Source organism: Acomys minous (genome assembly GCF_964271855.1).
Source record: "Acomys minous genome assembly, chromosome: 2".
NCBI lineage: Eukaryota > Metazoa > Chordata > Mammalia > Rodentia > Muridae > Acomys > Acomys minous.
In genome coordinates this window covers 87,580,847-87,605,065 of record NC_140484.1, presented here as the reverse complement: position 1 = coordinate 87,605,065, position 24,219 = coordinate 87,580,847, and the positions used below count along the sequence as shown (strand labels likewise).

Sequence of the window (24,219 nt, the reverse complement as noted above, 5' to 3'; positions counted from 1 at the left end):
GACAGACAAGCCTGAGTTCACATTTCAGTCCTGCCACTAACTGGCACCATAACACATCATCTGTTTTGACCTCAAAATTCTAGTTTCTAAACTACAGGCATGACATAAGATATAAGGGTCTAATAACTAATAAGTCAATAGATTGAAAATGTTTGTTGCACAGTGCTCAGTAAATGGTAGCTGATAATGATGGTGCTCATTCCAGAAGCTGAGGGGAGGCGGGGGCCGGGGGGCAGGCGGGGCCGAAGCTTTCATTTTCATGAGCCTGCTCCAGACTTCCAGTTCTGGCCAGTCCTTCAGCAGTGTAGCGTAGAGCTCTTCCATGACTCCCCAGGAAAGGCCTGAGATCTTACAAAGCCAACACAGCCTCAAAGCAGAATATCAGCTGCTCGCAAGGTCAGGTGAGAAAGGGGCCAGCATTGGTGGGAGGAGAAGCTCTGCCCCCTTTCCTTCACCGGGTGGACATGGCTGTGATACGCAGGGAGTTACCTGGATGTGCAGAAGACACTGGAAAGAGTCTGGGCAGCTGCTGCCTCCACAGAGGTTGATGCTGAGCCCATTGAGAGAGATGAGAATTTGTCACCTTGCCAAGGCATGTGGGGACAGATGTTCTCCTTTTCCCTTTGCTTTGTCCAATGTCACACCACTCTAGCCCTGTGTGTGTGTGTGTGTGTTTTGGAGGTGTTCAAGACAGGGTTTCTCTGTGTAGCCTTGACTGTCCTTGACTCACTCTGTAGACCAGGCTGGCCTTGGAACTCACATCAATCCACCTGCCTCTGCCTCCCAAGTGCTGGGATTAAAAGTGTACACCACCATGCCTGGCTTCTCAATATATTCTTTACAGCCTTCTTAAAGATGTCCTTTTTGCACCATCCTTTTACTCTGGCTCGTGAATTCTTTCCAGATCTCAGCATCTGTTTTAGTCAGCTATTACTGCCTTATAAACTCTCAGCCTTAGTAACTTAAGACCATCTTACCTCCTCACAAGCTACAGGATCAGGCAGGGATCCTCTGGGTGTTACCTGAGGTCATCCACCGGGCTGTGTTCACCTGGGAAACAATGTCCAAGAAAGCTTATCTTATGTGCCTGGTGCCTCGGTCTCTGCCATGTGGCTTTGCTTAGTCTGGGTCACCTCACAGCGTGGTAGTACGTGGACTTTTTTCCTATAGCAACTGACCTTCAAGACATGACACTCTAAGAGGATGGAAACAGAAGCTTCAGATTTCCTATGCCTCAGAAACTCCAGTATTATTTTGATTTCTTGATCAAAGCTGGCCACAGACTCAGCCCAGATTCAAGTCGAGGGAGAAACATGGCATCTCTTGATGGTACATGTTCAGGAATCTACACGACCCTCATCTACCACAGCATCCTTCATCACCTGCTCTGCTCCTCTTACACTCCTCTCTTTGCTAAATATCAGGTCCCCTCTCCCGTTTCATGCTCCGCTGTTTTTCCAAGCCTTTCCTTATTTCAGGTACTCGCCTCTGAATATCTTAGCGCTTTGGCTCTTCTCTCTTCTTGCAAAGAGCATGGCTGTGTGCAAGCTCATCCCTAACACTTGTAAGGCCATTGTGTGCCATATCAAAATAGTTTAAAGGTGGAAATAGAGCCAATAAGTTTTGAAATGAAATATTTCCTGTCCTTCCACCTAGACAGTATTCATCTGTAAGGAGTTGGAAAGCCAGGTGCATACTTATGAGTTATGCCAGGATAGAATTATGACTCCTTGGCATTCTGCAATAAAATATGAGGTTTGGAGAAAGCCAACACTAGCCTGGCTGGCTCCATCCACTGCAGGGATGCTCACATGCACTGATGTGCCAGAGCACCTCTCACCCACACACCTGAGCTCCAGACACACCTGCTGCAAACAAGAAGTGCACGCAGCAGTGTGTTGCTCACCAGAAAACAAGACAAGAGAACACCATGCTCAGCAAGCAGGCTCAGGCCAGCGCGTCCAGAGAACCTTTGAGTAGAAAGGGGGACATAGATGTCTCCTTGGCTTCGAGGACCCCTCACCTCTGAGAAGGCTACCGAGTCAAAGAGGAAAGCAGAACCCACCAACAATAAGGCCAAACCAAGAGCGGTTTTCCTGGTGTGATGGCAGTGCTGAGCACGTCTGTCCAGGCATTGGGTGGCACTGTTGTAGGTGGACAAGGACAAAGACAAGGACAAGCGCCAGCCCCACTCCAGCCCTCTGGTCACTCTCCTGAGCTGGGAAATGGGGAAGTCAGTTTTCACATTTCAGTTAGGGGGGGCCACCGTGAGCTGCTATGTGCTTGGAGCTTGTAAGCCAGAATCTATGCTCTTTTCCATTGGTTTTCTGCAGGCCTGGATATGAATCTGATCTCTTCCTTTTAAAGCTTGGGGTCCTCCACACATCATTTCACACCTCTAAATGTCTGTCAGCCCCACCCAGGCTGTGGCTGACTGTGGCTGTTAAGAAAGATTGTCTTGTTGGCAAACTCTCATTAACTGTCACCTTGCTTCAAAAAAGGCCATTTCTGGGCCAGCAAGATAGATGGTCAGATAAAGATGCCTGCTGCCAAATCTTATGACCTGAGTTCAATCCCTGGTAGCTACATGGTAGAAAGAGAGGCCCACTCCTGCAGCGTGACCTCTGACTCCCACACACATGCCATGGCAAACATACACTCAAAATAAATACTGAAGTAATTGAAAATATGATTTTTTTTAAAAATACCATTTCTAAGTCACAACAAGGCCCTATAGGATTGTACTTCTTGTGTCCACCCAACCCAGTTCCACCCTCTGCCCACCTGAGCAGCCCGAACCAATGGTCTTAGAAGCCAGAAACAAGGCCCACCATAGCCACACCCAGCCTCTCAGGCCTGCCAACACACAATGTGAGTCCAGCCTGTTGTGGAAGTCTGTTGTCTCAGAAAAGGATAAGGCAACACGTGTTAGGCAAATTTTGTTGGACAAGCTACCAAAAGCTTTACCGCTTAAAACATTTGTTATCTTACTATGCTGTTTTGTTTTGTTTTGTTTTTGTTTGTTTGTTTTGGGGGGTATTATTGTTGTTGTTTTATTTTGTTTGGATTTTTTGTTGTTGTTTTGTTTTGTTTTTGAGACAGGGTTTCTCTGTGTAGCTCTGGCTGTCCTGGAACTCACTCTGTAACCAGGCTGGCCTCGAACTCACGGAGATCCACCTACCTCTGCCTCCCAAGTGCTGGGATTAAAGGCATGTGCCACCACCGCTCTGCCCATCTTATTATGTTTTTAATTCAGGATCTCAGGGATGAATTAAAGGGCTTATGGTTCTGGCTCAGCCTCTCAGAACACCTCAGAATGTTGGCCATTATACAGACATCTCGAAACGTAACTAAGACTGAACATCCACTTTATCTAAGTTCACCCACAAGCTATTAGCATGCCTCACAAGCCCGCAGCCTTTTGGTCTCAACTCCCCTCCATGCCGACCCCTCCATAGTTACCCTATAAGGACGCTGGCTCCCCTGTGGGAATGACTCCAGGGAACATGCCACGCAGGAGAGAGCACCCCAGATGGAAGTCACAGTGTCTATTCACCCTACCTCAGAAGCGCTATGTCTTCACTTCTGCTGTGTGTTTTTGGCCACACAGCCTAACGTAGTTAGTATGTGGGAGAGACTGCACAGGGCTGTAAATGCCAGGGACATTGAGGGTCACCATGGGGGCTAGCTACCATATTGATTAAAAGTTGAATAACTAAATGTGAAAAGCTTTTAATAAAGCCTAATACCTATCACCTTCCAACCAGCTTCATCTTCAACACACCGGGATGTGTCAGTGTGCTTCCTTCGCTGTATCTTTCAATGTTCAACTTCCGAGTTAGGTTCTATGTAGTTGTATATATGAGCTGGTGTGCCATTGCCTTTAAGATCTGAATACAAAATGTCTCATCTTTCAACATAGTTGAATCAGGGTGTGCTGATGAACTGTAGGGGAAAAGTCCACTTACAAAAAGAGACAAATTCCAAAAAGAACATCAAAGTGAAACCAGCATCTTCCTGGGTGCGGTGGGATTGTGGAAGGCTTGGTTTCCTTTGTTCTTTTTTTTTTTGAAAAGGTAGTCTCTCTGCACTTTCTAAAATTATTTGTACACAAAAGGATTGACCATTCCAAAAATGCTAATTCGACGGTAGTTGTACCTGGTGGGGGGCACCCCTACTCCTACTTGCTCTGCTGGCGGACCCCACACCTGGGGTTGGCCCAAGCCCTTGAATCCTAATGAGGGCTAGTTATTCCTATGGAAGCTCTGTAGAGGCAGCTCACCCAAAACACAGAATCCTGTTTCCTTCTAGAAAACCAACAAAATGACTCAGAGGTCACGTTGGTGAGCCCACTCAGAAAAGAGGCGAGTCAACCAAACCCATGAGCCTTTCCTCCTGGGAGGTGTTGGCTCCCAAGCAGGCTCTCTCTTCAGACCTCCAGGCTTTAGGAGGCAGAACAAAGGGCCCAGGCTCCTGTGCTGTCTTTCTGTTTAGACACTGGACCAATTGTTAGTTCAGTAGTTTGATTTCCGGTTTCCTTGGAGGTGAAAAGGGTATCGGGAGTTTTCTGAACAGGGCAGGCTTCTTCACATGAATTTGCTGTGCCTTCCATGCATATTCATGTGTTTAATATCCATTCTTCTTCCTCCCCTTGCTGAACAATGTCAATACTTCATATTCTCTGTGTGTGTGTGTGTGTGTGTGTGTGTGTGTGTGTGTGTGTGTGTCTGTGCGCATGCGTGTATTAAATTGATGGCCCATGACTTACAGTGGTTGGAATTAAAGGGTTTTTTGACTTGAAGGCAAAGTACTAGAAAAAGAACTTAAAATTCCGATCTCCTCCCATGCTAGCAGCATAAAGTATGCTACACCAACAGGACGCTGGGCTCAGCAACAGTGAGCCGAGGCTTCCAGTCAGTCAGGTCACCGGGGTAAATCACCGAGGTGAATCATGGAGGTTCTGCCGGATTGCTATGCTTGCTGGTCAGTAGGTCAGGTGGGATAAATGCATGTCTGCTTAGGGTGTTTTCAACTTGTAGTGAGTTTCTTGGGCAGTTGCTTCAGCCTCAATGAAGCGTTCATGCTTTGTGTTGGATCTGTTTGCTACTTGGTATTGTAAGGGATTCTAAGCTCTACCATGATGCTGTGTGTCGATCCTTAGCTCCTCTTGGATGCAAACGTGTCTCCGAGCATTTGGCCTTTCTTCTCCCCACCCCCCACCCCCCACCCCCAACCCCTGGCAATGGGCATGCAGGCGCATATCTTCCCTCACTTTTCCCATCAATAGCACAGGTAAGAAATATGGCCTTTCGCCTCTCTCACCGTGGTGGCTAGTTTTCTGTCAGCATGACACAGACTAGAGTCATTTGAGAAGAAGAAATTGCAATTGAGAGACTGTCTCCACCATACTCCCTGTGGGCAAGTCTGTAGGGCAGTTTGATCAGTGATTATTGCAGGAGAGGGAGGGGGAGGGGGAAGGGGAGGGTCCCACCCGGGTCCCACCCACTGTGGGTGGCACCACCCGAGGCAGGTGGTCCTAGACTACATAAGAAAATGAAGTGAGCAAGCCATGGGAGCCAGCCAGTGAGCAGCAGGGGCAAGCCAACATCAGTCCTTCAGGATAGCCCCATACAGCGCCTGTGAGACCTGCGTCAGCCTCCGCCTCCAGGTTCCTGCCTTGACTTCCCTCCATAATGCACTGTAAGCTGTAAGATGAAGCCAACCCTCTCCTCTTCATGTAGTGTTCAGTCGTGGTGTTTGTCACAGCAGCAGAAAGCAGGCTAGAACACTCAGAGGCTACGTAGAAATGTCTTTTGAGCTTTGCATCTTGGAGCACACCACTCTGGTTTCAGGCCAGTTGAGCAGAGAACCTGGAAGCAGATGTGGCAGGTGGGGCCTGAGGTGACACACAGGAGCCAGAGCATGCTAGGCCATTCGTACTGCTCACAGCCGGGACTTTTGTTCTTCATCCTAAGATAAAAGCAATAGAAAGCATGCGTTTGGATTTCTGAGGTCATGTCGTTGAAACTGCTAAAGAACTCCAAGCTAGGACTTGGCCTGCCACCACTGTGAGGCTTAGGACCCCAGTTCTTACGGCCACCTCCGTACAGTGCCTGTAAAACCTCTTCGCTGTCTCATCAATGAGAGAGCTAAGCGAGGGAATTTGGGGACAAACCTCAGAGCCAGGGTGTGGTGGGATTACACACCTGTAATCCCAGCACTCAGGAGACAAACCCTGGAGCGTGAGGAGTTCAGAGTCATCCCTCAGCTACATGGTGAGTTCAAGGCCAACCTTAGGCTATATGAGACCCTTTTCTGAAAAATAAAGCACAAAGACTCTTATCCACGGACCTCAGAGAAATAAGAAGGTGAAACAGGAAGCTCTCATACTCCCTCTGTCTTCACGCTTAGTACCCCATCACCCTGGGGTCACTGATGTCTGCTCCTTTGGTTCCTAGCATGGTGCCTGGGGCAGAGAATACACTCACAGGGCCTCACTGACGCTTTTCACCCTCGTAGTTTGGAGCCTCCACTCCTGAGAAGCACGGAGCAGAGCGCTGAGCCTTTGAAAGCAGCTGCAAAGCTTGTTTGCCGTTTCACCGAGAACCGTTCCATTATATGCCCGGCCAAGGCGTGCTTGAGCTGCGTTTTGTTTTGAAAGCCTTGTTAGCATTCTGGATTTAATTAACTGGCAGAGACAAAGCCTTGCTGTTTCCCTCACCCACCCCCAGTCTCTGCCCATTCTACCCGCTGACCCCGGCTCTCAGCCAGCGATCTCGAAGCTCCAGCCCACATTCCAGGTGGGGCGCTCGCTCTCGCTCGTTGTCCTCCAGGAGGCTCAGCTGGCACATGAAAGGAAATCCTTACCACTTCCTGCCTCCCCACCCCACTTGTCGCCCACCTCATCTCTTACCTCTGGCTAACCATCTGTTGAGCATTCACGTTAGGCACTGAGCTAACCATTTGTGCATTTTTGCCTCATGGTATCCTAAAAGTCCTATGAGATAGTGTTTGAACATCTGTTTTCTAGAGGAGGACTAGGTTTGGATTGTCACACGGCCACAGGGTTTATCCAGGGTCACACACTGTAGCAAATGGCAAAGCTGGGCCTCAAGCCTCTATCTGTAGGACTCTAAATCTTTGGACTTCTAGGCTTCCTGCCCAGAAGACAGACTGGGTCTGGCCTTAGCACTACCTTCAAGTTCCCTGAAGGTCTGCCTGCCTTGAGTTTCCAAGCACTGTCCCCCACTGGGCCCCCTTCCAGTGAGCAGACTCTGGTGTTTCTGAGCAGTGGTCAGAGGCATGTGCACCCACCCCAAACTAAGCCTTGGGTACCCTTGACCTCCAAACCCCTCCGACCATCTTGGCCCCAATGCTACTTTAAGGGTCTCCCTGGCCAGAAAAGCGCATCATCTGAGTGTGATTGACAGTATCTAGGGAGGCCTGGCCCCACCCTGCCTTCTTTGTCCTGGAGGAGAGGCAAAAGTAGCACAAGAAGGAGGAGGAGAGGAAGAGGAAGGAGAAGAAGAAGGTGGTCTCAGTTAAGTGGCAGAGCCAGAATGAGATGACAGTGCTGGTGTCAGGCCTCCTAGGTCTGTGTCCTGACCTTTCCATCCAGGGTGATAGCTTTGGGCAGGTCACTTTCTCTTGAACGTCTTTCTGCTTTTGGAACTGTAAAGGAACAGTCCCATTACCTCTGCCATCAGCGCCTGTAAGAGGTCACTCAAGTCTCTCTCTACCAGGCAGCCAAATTTCATACAAAATCCAGCAAACACTGCGTGGGGTTTCCATTCCCCGCCTGGCAATCCTGCACGCGGGATCCCTTCTGCCTGGGATGGGGGCGTCGACCCCACCTATTGATGAAGGGACTGTTGAGGATTTACTCTCGTTCAAACAACCACAGAGAGGTTGTACCCCTTGCCCAAGCCACGGGACTGAAAATGGTGAGCACCTGCATTCTGGCCCAGAATCTTCTGTTTTCTTAGTCTACCCCGTCCTACATGCTGAAGAAGAAGTAGGGGCTGGGGCTGAAGAGATGGCTCACTCCAGAAAGTGCAAAGACCTGAGGATGGGCCCCCTAGAATCCACAAAAACAAAATTTAAAAAGATGGCATCGTGTACTGGTCATCCACCACCACCCACCTGCTGGGAGGCAGAGACAGGAGGTCCCTGCGGCTCACTGGCCAGCCAGTGTGTCCTCGTCAGTGAGACCCTGCCTCCAACAATAGGGTGGACAGCACCTGAGGCACACCAGACGTTGGCCTCTGGCCTCTACACACAATGCACACAGATACAAGGTGCAGGGCTGCCCTCAGCCAGCTTGCTACCCAGGAGAGACGTGGAGAGACGTGCTGCCCCTTGGCACCTGCTGTCCTGCTTCACCTTCTGTGGCTCTCTTGGTCTTGGTGTTCGCTAGCTAGCAGGACTGATGGGGCAGAGAGAGGTGTTCTGGGGAGCCAGGATTCCTGGTGCTTCTAGAACCCCACTGCACCGGCATGCATGAATACACACACACACACACACACACACACACACACACACATACATACCACACACACACACACACACACACGCACACACATATCACATACATACACATACATACCACACACACATACATACACACCACACACAAGTACACACAACATACACACCACATACACACACCACACACATATACACACACACACGCTACACATATACACATATACTATACACCACATACACACTGACACATAGACTACACACATACACACCACACACACACCACACACCACACAGACACCACACACATGCATACACCACACACACACACCACACACATACACACTCACACATAGATTACACACAGACACACACCACACAGACACAACACATACATACACCACACACATGTATACACCACACACATACACACATACACACACACACACTTGAGCAACTCTTTCCTGAGTTGTTGAGAGGGTTGACAGTCATTGCTCATGCAGTTCTGGGAGCTACACCGGCATGTGGGAAACTGTGTCTCCAAAGCTCAGCATGGTGGCTCCCAGGATCCCAAGATTCAGGAAGTAGAAGCAGGAGGGTCAGGAGATCATCCTTGGCTCTGTGAAGAGTTCAGAACCAGCTTGGACGATAAGACATGCTCTCTTACAGGGCCGGAGGGTGTGGGTCTGTTTGCTCAGAGTGCTTAAGGTGGCAGGCAACCCCCTCCAACCCCCCCCAACCCCACCTACCACTGTGTGTTCTACCACTGGCTACCTGTTGACCTTGGGCAAGCCATGTCCCCAAGTTGTCCTTCAGTCTTTTCAGAGAAACTAGCTAGCGGAGCCAGATAGCCTTCCCTGGAATTGTCCCAGGGTTGGGAAGCCTGGCCAGGACTACATGCCGCGCTTAGGTGGGCGTGGTCTCCTGGCAATCATAGGCTTGGCTGGCTGGTCACTCTTGGCCACTCTGAGGAAGAAGAAAAGCTGAATGGGACAGTCTCCCTCCACACATACACAGGAATGGGCTGAGCCAGTGATGGTGAGCTGCCCCTGGGAGCAGGCAGGTGAGTCACTGGGAAGCCTCGCTGGTTCTGGAGCTCCCCAGCACCAGCCCCCAGGCAGAGTTGCTGCGGAACTGCATGGTGCGATGTGAGAGCTGGGGTACAAGAGAGGGATCAGTGTGTCCTCGCATGCTCCAGATGACACCCGAAGGCCATTTGCCTTCACGCTTTACCCAGGATCTCAGATGTTTTGGCCCAGCTTACTGATCCTGCCTCTTCCCCACCCCCACCCCCCGCCCCAATACCACTCAGTATCTCAGGATCCATCTGCCAGCCATGATGTGCTAAGACTGCACTGGCACCCCAGGACAGCTGATAGGGCTTGAGGTCTCCACGTGTTTAGAGCCCCCCTTTTCAGCCTCCAAGCTCTCACCATTCTCCCAACCTGTGCTGCAGATGCCCTCTCCTAAGAAGTCAGTCCTATGGCAAAAAGAAACCATCCTTTAATGCCAGGAAGCCCTGGGTTCAAATCTGAGGTTTGCACGTACTTGGGAAATGTGCTTAACGTCTCTAAGACTGAGTTTCTTCACCTGAGAGGAAAAAAAAAAGCCTTTCACCTCCCCCCCCCTCAAAAGGCAAGCCTGTTAAGAGCCTCATATCAAATCACTTGTAAGCTAGCAGCCTCTGCATGGCCGTTGCATGCGTGGCAAAGCAGCTACCTCCGTACACAAAGCTGCCTCTCCCTGACAAACAGGGGCTAATGATAGCACCTGCCACAGAGATGCCAACGCAATGGCTTTGAGAACAGCACAGCCAGCCTAGTGAGGTGAGGTCGCCTAGTGAGGTGAAAGGCCGGACCGGACAACAGGAAGTGCCATCATCTCCAGAAGAAGAACAAGAGCCAAGAAGACTAATGGGCCAGGACCCCGGCATCTTCACAGGCAGGCCTGCGTGTTCACTGCTAAATTACCAGAGCCTGGCTCTGTGGTTGGCAAAGCGGGCACCCAGCAAGTCCTTACTGAGTGGCAGGGAAGCAAACCGTTGCAGCCCCGAGTGCTTGGCAGGAGAGTAAGCCGTGGGTTCACACACAAATGAGCAGAGGCTAACGTCAGGGCTGAGATCCCAGTGCAGCCTCTGTGTCTGCAGTTTCTTCCACTGTCAGTCAGGGATCCCCAGTACCCACCCCTGGAGATCGGGGCTTCTTATTTGGAGGCCCATGGAACCCCCTCCAGATCATATGCGCAGTATAGCGCGATCTAACCTGATAATTTGTGTCCAGAAAGTAATTTCTTAATTGTAGAAAGATTTTTATCTCTTATTTTATGCATATGCTTGTATAAATATATCAACAATCATGCACGTGGTGCTTGCAGCTGTAATTACACATGGTTGTGAGCCTCCTAATGTAAGTGCTGGGGACTGAACTCTGGTCCTCTGAAAGAGTGGTGAGTTCTCCTAGCCACTGAGCAATCTTCCTGATACCCTGGTTTTTTTTTTTTTTATTTTCATATTGTCATTATTATCATTAGTGGAGGAGGGGGAGAGACATGAGGGGGGTCACACATGCTGTGACCCCTGTGGAGGACAGAGGACAATTTTGTGAAGTTGATTCTCTCCTTTCCACCCGTATACACGTTTCAGGGATCAAACTCAGGTCACCAAGTTGGGTGGCAAGGGCCTTTAACGCACTGAGCCATCTAGCTGGCCCCAGAAAATGATTTTAAACAATGTTCTGCTGTGAAAGATGTCTATCTGCCCATTGCCTGGTACATTTCCTCATTTGGCTCATCAGAACCCCGGAGAGTCTTTTCTTTAAATGCAGAGCCTTGGGCTAGAGTTACGTGGCACGGTTGGCAGAATGCCTGCCTAAAAGGCACAAAGACTGGGCTTGCTCCCCGACACCATATCAAATCAGGTACAGCGTTATGTCTGTCACTCCAGAACTTGAGAGGTAGATAGAGGCAGGAGGACTGGAGGTTCAAGTTTATCCTCAGCTGCATCGTAAGTTTACAACCAGCCCGTAATACATGACACCCTGTCTCAAGAAAAAATAATTGGGGTAAAGCCTCTACCTTTGTCTCTGAGATCTTCATTCAGGGCCCCATCAGCCTGTTTCCCTCTCACCCCCACCATAAACAAGCTGTTGGTCTGCTATCTCCTACATACAAGTGTGGAGCCAGCACCTGAAACTTGAGGAGTCGAAAGACCTGAACTCAGAATTTTCATCTCTTTTTAAGAACATCTTTCTTGGGGCTGGAGAGATGGCTCAGTGGTTAAGAGCACTGCCTGCTCTTCCAGAGGTCCTGAGTTCAATTCCCAGCCACCACATACATAGTGGCTCACTCACAACCATCTCTAATGTGATTTGGTTTGGGTTTGGGTTTTTGGTTTTTTTGAGACAGGGTTTCTCTATGTAGCCTCGGCTTCCCTGGACTAACTGGCTGGCCTCAAACTCACAGTGGTCCGCTTACCTCTGCCTCCCGAGTGCTGGGATTAAAGGCGTGCTCGACCACACCCTGCCTCTAAAGTAATCTGATGCCGTCTTCTGGCATGTAGGTGTCCACACAGATACAGCTGTCATATACATAAAATAAATCTTTCCAAAAAAATTTTTAAATGTCTTTCTTGCTACAAATGTTTAGATAGATAGAAAGATAGATAGATAGATAGATAGATATTGGAATTTAAGATATATAAATAAAATCACCTCTCCTCTCACTTCCCCACCACTTAGAAGGCAGAGGCAAGTGAATCACTGTGAGTTCAAGGCCGTCTAGTGTACATAGAGAGTTCTAGGCCAGTAGGGCTACACAGTGGCACCCTTTCTCAGTAAGTAAATAAAAACTGTTGTTAACACTCCGTATGTGTCAGATCATCACACTACCAGTGTGGGCTTCATCAGGCGTGGTCCATCTTCTCCTATTACCTTTTCTTACATTTTAAGGCCAATAAAATCATACTGCATCACAACTTCATCTTTCATACTCCAAACTTTCTTTCCGTGTTATTAAATATTCATCCGCCGAGTCGCAGCACAATGGCTGCATGATGCCTTGTTGCAGGCAAGTCTCCTGCTTCTGAGCTGGGAGCATATGTAACCCCGAGGGCAAAGCCACAGGAAAAGTGTCACCCATCTTCCCAAAGCACAAAATTGATTCGAAACTTTGGGAGGGAGGAAAAAAAAACATTTCAATATCAAAATGAGTACAGATATGCCTCCATGTGGGTTAGAGAAAGTCTAGAATCTTTAAAAGAAAGCAACAAGGCCCCAATCTGTGAACTTAATGTGTTGTTACCCTCTGAGCTTAGAAACAGAGAACAAAATTCCAGTTCAAGCCCCTGTGCATACATATGCAGAGGAAAGTGCCCAGGGAGGAAACGTGACTGAGGGGCTACAGCTTGAGCTGGACAGAGAAGCCAGTGGCCCTGGCCTGCACCCTCCCACCCCTCCCTGCCTGACATCACTGTCAAATGTGGGGGGGGGGCCTTGCCCCTGAGAAATCACCCTCCTACTAAGGTGGAAGCCAGCTTCCCTTGCAGCAGCTTTTCCTTTCTCTTTGCACCCAGGACCAAACAGAGGTTCGTGGTCACCAGCTGTGCTCACCGTGGTGAGCTGGCCTCCTCCTTCCTTCTTAGGTTCTACCAGCGCATTAATTTGTTCTTGTTTTCCCGGGAAGCTAGGACCCACTCATTCCAAAGCAAGAATTGTATAGAATTGTATAAGCACCGAGCACATCTCCCAGGCAAAGTATATATTATCTCCCCACCCCACCCCCTTATTGAGTAAAGGAGGAGGAGGAAGGAAGAAGAGGAAGAGGAGGAGGAAGGGGAGGAGGAGGCAGGCAGGGTGCTGCACACCTTTAATCCCAGCACTTGAGAAACAGGGCGATCTCTGAGTTTAAGGTCAGCCTGATCTACATAGTGAGTTTCAAGCCAGCCAGAGCTACAACCGTCTTAACCATACAAACAAACAAACAAACAAACAAAAAGAAACAGGGTGGGACATAATCTCATCTGTCCATCAAGCACTCACCCAATCTACCTGTATCAAAATCTACACGTATCAAAATCTACACGCCAACAAACAAACTGATAGCACTTTTTGCCTTCAGGGACTTGTAGGTGAACAGGGACAGTGACGTTCTACAAGTCATTTTACAAACCATAGTGTGCGCCTCAGACTGAATCCACCCCTCCCACTTACCTACCAAACAGGTCACCTTGTGTGTGTGGCGGATGGGAGGGGCTGAGGACGGGACCTCTTGACCACTCTGCCCCTCACCCCCTCACCCCTTTGTGGCAGTACCAGCCTCCTAGGGATGCTGTGAATAACAAGTGAGTTAACGTATGCAGCATTCAGAACAGAGCCATGCCAAGGTACCTTGCCGTGGGCGGTACTATGAAGGGGTGGCATGGGTAATGGGTCGGAACCGAGTTCCGGTGACATTTAATTGACAATTACAAGATGAAAAGGGGTTTCCTAGGTGACATATTAAGAGGTTAAGGAGGGGGCAGGGTGTTGGAGGAATATTCTAGGTGGAATAGGAGAGCACCTGAGGGGCTACCAGGGTGTGGCTGGACCACAGCAGCAAGGAACCATCCTGAGTGCTACTGGTAGCAAAGAGCCTGAGCTCTTGACAAGGCATCTCCAGGACCAGGGTTCACGTGGAACCCTGTGGCCCTAAGTCCCGTGAGAGGCTCGGTAAATGCTCAGTGAATGGCTGAGCACACATACAGCTGTGTTGGCTTCTGTTGTCTGCCACAGCCCCACACGCGTAGTGATGTGTGCACAGCCCCGTCCCCACTGCCCTGCCCAGCTGTGCACATGCATTTTGTCAGGCACTTTCCTTGGGGCGGTATCCTGACCTGAGTTTGGGTGGGAATTCTCCAACATCTGGAACTCAGCAAGGAGGCTGTTTTCCTCCTGGTTTCCCACGCCATACCAGGAGGCTCGGACCTTAGCCAGCATGTTAGAGATGGGGCTCTTTCTGAATAGTCTTGATGGAAAAGCAGGGGCAGGCTCAGGATGGGGCAGAGTCCCTGCTGTGCAGGCACAGACAGAGGCACTCAGAGCAGTGGGTGACAGCCTGTGCTGGCCCTGACAAGGTGTAAGGGGCTCAGAAAAGCAGAGGTGGGCTGGACACATGTCGCAGTTGGTAAAGGGGTAGCCTTGCTTGCACCGAGCCCCTAGGTGTGGTCCCCAGTACCAAGCATGAGGGTACACACCTCTAACTATAGTATTCAAAAGCTCAAGGTCATCCTCAACTACATAGTAAGTCTGAGGTCAACCTGCATTTCATGGCACCCTGCCTCAAAAAGAAAGAAAGGAAGGAAGGAGGGGGGAGGCCAAGAGGATGAGTATGCAAGTCTAACAGCTTGAGTTCAATCCCAGAACGTGCATAGAAAAATCGAATGTGGGGGCTGAAGAGCTGGCTCAGTGGTTAAGAGCACTGTCTGCTCTTCCAAAGGACCCGGGTTCAATTCCCAGCCACCACATGGCAGCTCACAACTGTCTGTAATACCAGTTCCAATGGCAACACCCTCACACTAAAATAAAATTAAATAAATTATAAAAAAGAAAGAAAGAAAAGCTGAATGTGGTATCTCACATGCATATGCCGTCCCAGGATTATTTCTTCTTCCTCTTCCTCTTCCTCTTCCTCTTCCTCTTCTTCTTCTTCTTCTTCATTTTTTGAGACAGGGTTTCTCTGTGTAGCTTTGACTGTCCTGGTGAGTACTTTGTAGATCGAACTCACAGCGATCCACCTGCCTCTGCCTCCCAAGTGCTGGGATTAAAGGCATGCCTCCCAGCATTTCTAAGTGGAGGGAGGAGAAAAAGACAGGAAGGAGAATCTTCTGGGAACACCTGCCACACCGCAGCTGAAACAAGACAGACTACTTCAAAAAGTTACCCTTTTGCCAAGGCACACACACAAAACACCTTAGAACTTCCTCCTAAGAAGAGAAAGACTAGGGTGTGGGGAGAGACGGCTCTGTGCTTAAGAGCACTTGCAGTCCTTCCAGAAGACTCGAGTTTAGTTCCCAGCACCCATGTCAGGCAGCTCACAGCCATCTGTAACTCCAGGTCCAGGGGATCCAATGCCTCTGGCCTCCTTGGGCACCTGCCCTCATGTGCCCACACTCACATTACTTACTTATGTGTAATTAAAAATAATGATTTTTTTCTTAAAAGGGAGGGGCTAACATTGAGCCCAACCTCCATTTCTCAGATGGGGAAACTGAGGTTCAAAGACCAAGTCCCCTAGGTCATACCAGTTGTAGTCAGAGCAGAACTAGACCCCAGATAGATAGCCATTATCTATCCTTGTCATCAAAATGTTCCTCCACAGTGCCCTGACTTCCACCTCACAGTTGGGGTGGGAGGGGTCTCAAGGTGGGGGAGAGGCACAGCCATAGTCACCCCAAGATTTCAGCCTTCCAACCCCACGTGGAGCACATACCACAAAAGACGAAATTCTGGAGAGCAGGAGTGGGTGGGTTGTTCAGGGTCACAGCCTGCTTATGCCATATGCTGTATTCTTTTTTTTTTTTTATCCTTGCTTTTTTTAATTGAGTTTGAGGTAGTTGTTTTTGTTTCCTTAAGAAATGGGAAAGAATGAAGCCGCGTAAATACAACGGTATTAACTCTGAAAACCCCCTGCCATTTTAACTCTCTTACTGCAGAAATAAAAGAGAAATAATTTGTCCACCCACACGTAGCTCTTTCTGACGAAGGTAGGTGAATATTGCTTTGCGAATCGAGGAAGGGCTGCTGGGAGTGGAGCCTCGCTGACTGAGCCCAGATTGAGAGGAAAGCCACAGCAACCCTGAAAGGGGCCAGACCACCATAGTTCGGCAGAGCCCTGTGCTCAGAGGCAGAGGCCAGAGTCACCAAGCCCTCCCGTCCCACCTTCCGCAGGCCTTCCCCAGCCGGTAGAGATGGAAGCACTGGACGAGGCTGAAGGACTCCCCAGCAAGCAGAAAGAGATGCCACCACCCCCGTCACCCTCACCGCCCTCTGAGCCAGCTCAGAAGCTGCCACCTCAAGGCACCGGGAGCCACTCCCTCACCGTCAGAAGCGGCCTGTGCCTCTTTGCTGCCTCTCAATTCCTGGTAAGGATGTCACAGGCCTCGCCCGGGCCTGAAGAGAGGGTGGGTTGAGGGACGGCCTTCTATTTCTCCCCAAGATAGATGCCTGGGGAGAGATGAGGACCTATCTGGTGGCCTCAGTTACTCCCAGTGTCTTCATGACCAGTCTGGAGGGAGGGCTGGTGTCTGAGCTCCAGTCTCAGGAAGTAAGCTCCTCATATCCCGCCAACCCTAATACCCCAGCTCAGAAGACAGAGACCACTGGTCCATGAGCCCCTCGTCCTACAGAGCTCTCTCTGAGGGCCTCCTGTCTAACGAGGCCTTTCTGGGAGACTTCTCTTCTGTGTGTACCGGTGGGGTCTCCCGTGGGAAGGGCTCTGTCTAAGCTGCCTACGATTAGCTTTTCTCCTGAAGAGTGCTGAGGTCTCTCCTCCGGGTATACGCATGGCCCTTCCCTCTGCTGCCCAGTCTGAGAGGTTCGGGAGCTTCCTGGGGGCCCAGGTTCGGGCTGCATGTGAGCCCTACAGGGCAATATAGGGGCAAAGAGCTACAGCTGTATGCTCAGTCTGCTCCCCTGACTGCCCTAGCTCGCCTGTGGGGTGCTCTGGCTCAGTGGCCATGGCCACTCCTGGCTACAGAACACCACAGACCTCATCTCCTCGCTCACGCTGGTGAACCACCTGGAACCTGTGGTGAGTAAACTCTGGGGGGACCCCCCCCTCCAAGGATCGTGGGGTGGAGTGGGTTAAGCTGGGGCTTCCCCTTCCCACCCTCACAACACCCGACTGGGGCATCTGAGTTCAGGAGATGTTCCCAAGAACCCAAAGGCCTTCTGTGTGCATCCCACCCAGACCCAGGATGAAGTAGATAAGAGCACTGCCCTCCTCCAAGCCCTCGTGCACTGACCTCTTTGTCTGATGTTCCCCAGGCCTGGCTGGGTTCCGGGACCTGGGGGATCCCAAGTCTGCTGCTGGTCTCCCTGACTGTGGGCCTGGTCATCATCCCCACCCTGGTAAGGTGTCTGCTTGTCCTCAGCCTCAGTGCCATCCCCTCCCTCCCTCTAAAGCCCCACTTCCCACCAGATCCCCCTGACCCACAGGCAGGATAACCTGGATCCTGAATTGGGCAAAGATGGGCTTGTGGCCCTCAGCCGGCATGCCTCCTGAAAGCAAGAGGCTCCTCCCTAGACCTGGCCGAGCCTGAGAGAAAGGGCCAAGGCAGAAAGAACCCCAGGCTCCACCGAGAAGAATTAAATCCCCAAGGAAACCAGGGATGGAGAAGGGAAAGTGGGGGGTGGGGACCTGACATGTAGGAGCCAGGAGAATGGGGCTGCTCCGAGCAGCATCAGATGGCGCAACCCCTAAGCGGTACTCCATGAGGCTGCGTGCTCCCAACCAGGTGTGGCACCTCCTCAAGGCACCCCCAGAGCCACCCGCCCCGCTGCCCCCAGAGGACAGGCGCCAATCAGTGAGCCGCCAGCCCTCCTTCACCTACTCAGAGTGGATGGAGGAGAAGGTAGAAGATGACTTCCTGGACCTGGACGCGGTGCCCGAGACACCTGTGTTCGACTGCGTGATGGACATCAAGCCCGAGACCGACCCCACCTCGTTGACTGTCAAGTCCATGGGTCTGCAGGAGAGGTGGGAGGGGCAGAGGAGGGGGAGGGGCTCGGGATGGCAAATTCTCAGCCTCTTTTACAGCATAGGCGCCTAACTCCGTGGTATAGCGTACAAACAGGGTTATCCTCACGGCTTAGCGTGTGTAGACGGGTACTTTTCCAGTGACGACTGTTGATCAGGGTACCAAAAAAAATACAGCTCCTTCCCAAACACACACAGTCCCGTTCAGGTGTGCACATAGGCACACTTATGCTTTCCTTGGCTTGAGAAAGTCAGGGCTGGTTTCCTTATATGGGGCTCGTTGATGTCTTGAACTTACCCATGTTCCTCATAACTTTTAACTTGACTAAGGGACAGTTGGTAGTCTTTCCAAAAAACCTCTAGGACAGGGAACCCCGCTTCCCTAGAGTGCCCCCATAATATTTCGTGAGTGTGGTTTGGGAGGTAGTGACTCCGTCGGTTTACAGCTAAGGAAGCCAGCTCACACCTGGTTTGAGTTGCCCACAGAATGTTATAGAAAATACTGGATGAAGACTCAGAAGACCTAGGCAATACTCATAGTGGAAGCCTGGACAGTGCTAGTGCCCTGCTGAAACGCAATGCCCCTTTCTATGTAATGGGGATCCTCGCAGTCCTGGGGTTTTAGACACTGAGCCTGATGGAGTTGGCTGTTGCCAGCAGCCCTTGGCCTCCCTCCTGCCCTAGATGCTGAGGGCGCCGGCCCCTCTCCTAGCTGAGATGCACTTAACCTAGTGACAGTCTCACTCTAGGACTGCGCTGCTAAGGGCTGACACCGTGCTCTTTTGTTGTTATTGTTGTTGTTTTTCAAGACAGGGTTTCTCTGTGTAGCCTTGGCTGTCCTAGACTCGCTTTGTAGACCAAGCTGGCCTCGAACTCACAGCGATCCACCTGCCTCTGCCTCCAAAGTGCTGGGATTAAAGGCATGTGCCATCACCGGCCCAGGCGACACTGTGTCTTGAGTTTGAGCCTCACCTTAGCAGGTGGCTCCCTGGGGGGGGGGACGGGGGGGGGCTTTTTCCTCAACAGAGCCCAAGGGAGGGCCATTAGCGACTGCTTTGGGCTTAAAGCTTTTGGGACAGGGACCCTACACACACACCTGCCCCTCGCACCGCACTGTGGGAGGAGCGGACAGCCTAGGCAGGGCAGTGTGCTGCTTAGGACAGGCTCTTATCACATCCTTCCTCCTGGAGTCCACTCTGCTTTTTGCTGACCACCTCCCTTTCTCTCACGCCTAAGACTAATATCCTCTTGTTTGGCCCTTGCAGGAGGGGCTCCAATGTCTCCTTGACCCTGGACATGTGTACTCCCGGCTGCAACGAGGAGGGTTTCGGCTACCTGGTGTCCCCAAGAGAGGAGTCAGCCCATGAGTACCTGCTCAGCGCATCCCGTGTCCTCCGGGCTGAGGAGCTGCACGAGAAGGCCCTGGACCCCTTCTTGCTGCAGGCAGAGTTCTTTGTGAGTCCCTCGAAGCGGCCACCCACCTTTGCACTCATAATGGTCCAAAACCCGGCCAGTCAGTGCTCCAGAGGGTAGAGACCCATACACGAAATAAACTAACACCCCTTCATTGTCCTCTCCCTCAGCATCCCTAGGCCGTCTCCCTCCCACCTTCCCACCCCCCCACCACCCCCCACCCACCTCTGATACCTGATGTCTTTATCTGGAAAGTCAGACAAATGGCAGGGTCCTTGCAGGAGCTAAGGAGGACAAGAGCACACATCAGGCAGAGAGTGGCACTTCGGGGTCTGTGCTCTGGAAGCCATAGAATGCAGCCTCTTCATGGTGGTCGTGGTGGTGGCGGCGGCGGCGGCAGTGGCAGCGGTGGTGTAGCTCAGTGGTAGAGTGCATGCGTTGCCAAATAGACAAAGCTGGGTTAAGCCCCATAGGAAAGAACACTTCATCTTCTGACTCTCCCGTCTCCCCTCCCTCCTTGCCTACTTCATCAAGGACGTTTATCCCATGCTCCTGGGTCTCTGCTCTTCTCCCCTGGGTTTCGAGCTTAGGCCCTAGCTCCTTTCCCAATAAGTAACAGTCCTGATCTCCTGCCAGGTGCTGAGCCAGGTAAGAGCTCAGCCATAGGAAAGTGTAGCCTGTATCAGTAAGTCTGAAATGAGACAAGAATAAGCCTTTGATTTCTAAGCCTCAGAGATAGCAAACTCCACTGCCATGGAGGTCTTGGCTTTGTTTGCCCCCGTGGTCTGCACCCATAAGTAATAAAAGAACCCCAAGAGGGGGAAGGAACTGAGGCCTCAAAGCCCAATTTCCTGTCTAAGCCACCAGTCAGGTAGCTCACCCGCTGAGCTGCTTGGGCTCCATGCTCCAGGCTCCACCTGCAGAAAACCACAAAGTGATGGGTCCCAGCCTTCTCCTCCAGCTTTGTGTTCCACCCCATCCCAGCAGGAACTGCCCAGGGGCCAGGTGACTGGTGCCTTCCTCCCATCAATCCCACTCAGTGTCTCTAGAAAGCCTTCCTCGGCTCCCGCTCTCAGCTCCCATCAACAGTCCTGCATGTCATTTCCTGCTCAGTCGATACCATAGATTTTTGCATAGAGGAAGGAACACAGCCTGCTCACCCACTCCACGGGCAGTTCTGCACATGTGTATGGTGGGGTTTTTTTTTTATTATTCATTATTTCTTTTGATTCTCACGAGAGGCCTAGAAGGTACCACCATCTGCATTGTGCAAAGACCATAGAGTATATCCAGAAACAGGGAGCAGTATGACCAGATGCCAAAGTGTGCAGACAGATTATAGAGGGGTGTCCATAGGGAGGTATCTCTTAGGAGGCACCCCAGAGGCCATGGGTGGGGGGATGGAGCTGAGGTGAACCTGAGAGTTAGAGACAAATTGGAGGTGCAGGGCTGAAACTAGTAACTCTCAGCAAGTGAGGCGCCATGAACACAGACCCCCATGGGCCTGGGAAGAGGAGGGAGGCACAACTGAGAATGGCAAATCATAGTAAATAAAGCCAAGTTGGGAAGATCACAAGTTCAAGGCCTGCCTGGGCTACATAGTGAGGAAGTTTCTGAGGCTCTGCCTCAAAATTTAAAAAGGGGCGGGGGGGGGGGGGGAGTGGTGGAGAAAGAGCTGGAATATTTGCTCAGTGGTGAGGTTCTTGCCCAGCACGCACAAGGCTCTAGCTTCGGTCTCCAGTGTGGGGGCGGTGGGAGCAACAGGGAAAGGGGCATGAGAAACAGGCCTGGTCCAAAGAGATCTCACAGGCCAGGCTGCCCATGCCACATGCAGCTGTTTAGAAGGGACAAGTGGCCCTTAAAGGATATGAAGCCGACTTCCTCTTTACTGGGCAATCAGAGAGTTCTTAGAGAAAGTGGCCTCAGACAGACAAGATTTGTGGAAGAGATGGGGGCATGGGTCGAGGCTTAGCAAGAAGAAAGCATCACAAACAAAAAATCCAAGGTGAGGGTGACCAGAGGGAGGGACACGTGTCTCCAGAGCTACCTGGCCAGCTCCTGCAAAGAGAGCAGGGAAGGAGGTGGTGACTGGCAAGGTCACTTTTTGTCTTGCTCATTTTCACGTGGCCTTTTATTGAATGGCTATCACAAACCGGGCAGCCCCTTAGTAGACGATTGCTGCGCTGTGGATTTTATGCCCTTGGCATTCGCCAGTAACTATTCTAAATGTGGGTGTGTGCTAACTCACTCAGCAGTCAGCGTTTGTCAGTGAACACACTAACTCAAGAGAGCCCCTGAGCTGGCCGTTGGAGGCAAGCAGCCCCTGAAATCAGAAGACCACCCTGCAGCTGCCCACAGCCCCCGTGTCTTTCTCGTGTAGGAAATCCCCATGAACTTTGTGGATCCTAAAGAATATGACATCCCAGGGCTGGTGCGGAAGAATCGCTACAGGACTATCCTCCCCAGTGAGTACCTGCTGCCCCAGGGTGGGAAGGGCAGTGGGACCTGCCATTTGGGAAATCCTCGGGTCCAGAGCTGGGCCCCCCGGGGACACTGGACAGTCATCAGAGGAGATGGGATGGAGGCCAAGACAGCCACGGAAGGGAAGGGGATGAGAGCAGATTCCATTTCTGGCCCTGGACCCTCGCCCTTCCTGGCCAGTGGCGCTGTAGAAGGCACTGAGAGAAAGGAAGGCTGTGAGGCAGTGAGCAGTGTCTGGTGTATTGGTGTATTTTTTCCCCCATCTTCTGAGTACATATAGTATATTTCAAGAGGACGTTAAAGGCTCAGAGAAGGTAACTGGCTCTTCCACAGTCACACAGCTAGTAAGCAAAGACCTGCTTCACACACCTGGGCTCCTTCTGTGACCCTGGAACCCTTTGTTGACCTGTGTTCCGTATGACCGCCTGTGAGTCAGTCCTCTAGCAGGAAATGAGGCACCGTCATGCTGTAGAGATCTGTCTGTCACACACAGGGTGTGTGCAAGTGAGGTTACACAGAGAGCCCCCCTCCCATAAGGCTTGTCTCCTTTGGAGATGGTTAGACCAAGTGACCTACTGTCTCCATTCCATCCCATGGTGTCATTGTCAGGTCGTTTTCATCAAGGCCTTCTGGGGGGCTAGCTCAGAAGGAGGGGGGTTGACTTACTGAAAGTGAATCCCCCCAAAGCCCACTCCACCCAGTGTGTGGAGTAGTGAGCCCTTAAAACTCAGTTTGCCATCAGCATCTCCAACAGCAATGTAAGAAGATGTCATGACTTATTTTTAACTTTTAAAATATCGACTTGTGGTTGCTATGGCTACACAGTCTCTAGGTAGTTACGTTTAAACAAAGCACCATTTAAGGCCAGGATGCCTTATTTGGGCTGCTCACCTCTCCTCTCAGCTTATCCTCCCTGCTCCTGTTCTTCCTGCAGGCAGGAGCCTGGCTGCCCCCAGAACCTAGAGTTTCTCTGGCCGCCGCCTTGGAATGGCCACTGGGGTTAGCCGTATATGCTATGCGGTCCTGCTGGATCGTCAGCAGGCTCCCAGCTCCTCCAGCCACGCGCTGAACCTCCAGGCCCCCAACACCCGACATAGAAGAGTTGACCCTGAACCTTAGGAGACTGGACGGGGGGTCAGGGGTCAAAGGACATGGGAGGCTCAGCAGAGGCAGCCTCTGGGGTCAGGGATGCCCTGAGACTTATTCCTATTATTCATCACACACATTTCCTGAACCCCACCTGAGGGACTGAGAATTTGGATTCTGCACACAGAGCTTGGTGTCTAGCAAAAAACAAAAGCAACAAACAGCTCTGTGGGCAGTCCCAGGGTGAGCACCGAGTCAGCAGGCTGTGTGAAGATCAAGAGTCAAGGTCACAATGGCTGTCCCAGTCAGCACAGTACCTCAAGCTCCAAAAGAGCGCCAAGTCACTGGGAGACGCTCTCGGGGCCTTCTTGAAGAAAAAGATGGATGGCTCTCTCAGATCCTGCCCCCTCCCTTCGATCCTTACTACCAAATGATTTTTGGGGGGTTCAGTCTTCCATGTTGCCCAGTTCTAATGAGCACCCTTTATATATGGAGCACTGGCATAAATGTCCCTGGGCGAGGTGCCAGGCAAGGCAGCCTGTGACCTTGACATTTCTTACTGGATTGTGGCGGTCATATCCTGATGTGCTTTTTATCCATCTTGCACCTCTCTCAACCACGAGGCACAACAGAAACCTAATCATGTCACCTTCCCCCCTTGAGCACCGTCAGTGTCACCCTGTCTAAGCATGGGAGTGAGACTGTGTGCCATCTGGCTCCTCTGTGTGCCAGCTTCCGTCCCTCATCAGTCTCAACCTTGACCTCCGCCCCTGAACAGACAAAGTGGTTCCTGTTTCTCCTACTAGTCCAATCCCTGAAAGTTTCCACATCTTTTGGGAAGCACGGTCACCCTAGCCCAGTCACTCCAGCCCCAGAGCTCTCAAACCATGCACCACCTGTCTTCCTGCCCGATGCTACGCTCTCTCTCTAAGACCAGGACCTGCATGTCTTGTTGGTCTAGACGGTTCTTCTCGTAAACACAACACCAAGCAGAGCCAGCATGAGCCTGGGGCTGTAGGATGCGAT

At 51.2% G+C, this 24,219-nt stretch overlaps 1 protein-coding gene and 1 long non-coding RNA gene across 4 annotated transcripts in view; one reads left to right on the top strand and one right to left on the bottom strand.

The window, feature by feature from the left end:
- PTPN5 (protein tyrosine phosphatase non-receptor type 5) overlaps positions 1-24,219 on the top strand; it is a 58,341-nt gene that overhangs the window by 27,634 nt on the left and 6,488 nt on the right. For all 3 annotated transcript variants that reach the window (XM_084801148.1, XM_084801150.1, XM_084801149.1), the window contains exons 3-8: positions 16,404-16,597; positions 17,161-17,265; positions 17,502-17,585; positions 17,972-18,213; positions 19,479-19,668; positions 22,007-22,091. In XM_084801148.1, the coding sequence (XP_084657274.1) occupies positions 16,404-16,597; positions 17,161-17,265; positions 17,502-17,585; positions 17,972-18,213; positions 19,479-19,668; positions 22,007-22,091 (900 nt within the window). The remainder of the gene's footprint in view (positions 1-16,403; positions 16,598-17,160; positions 17,266-17,501; positions 17,586-17,971; positions 18,214-19,478; positions 19,669-22,006; positions 22,092-24,219) is intronic.
- LOC311608610 lies at positions 5,395-16,076 on the bottom strand. Its single transcript, XR_014783050.1, has 3 exons — positions 15,946-16,076; positions 15,094-15,364; positions 5,395-5,970 (listed from the first exon to the last, which is right to left on the bottom strand). It is a non-coding gene; the product is annotated as an uncharacterized lncRNA (long non-coding RNA).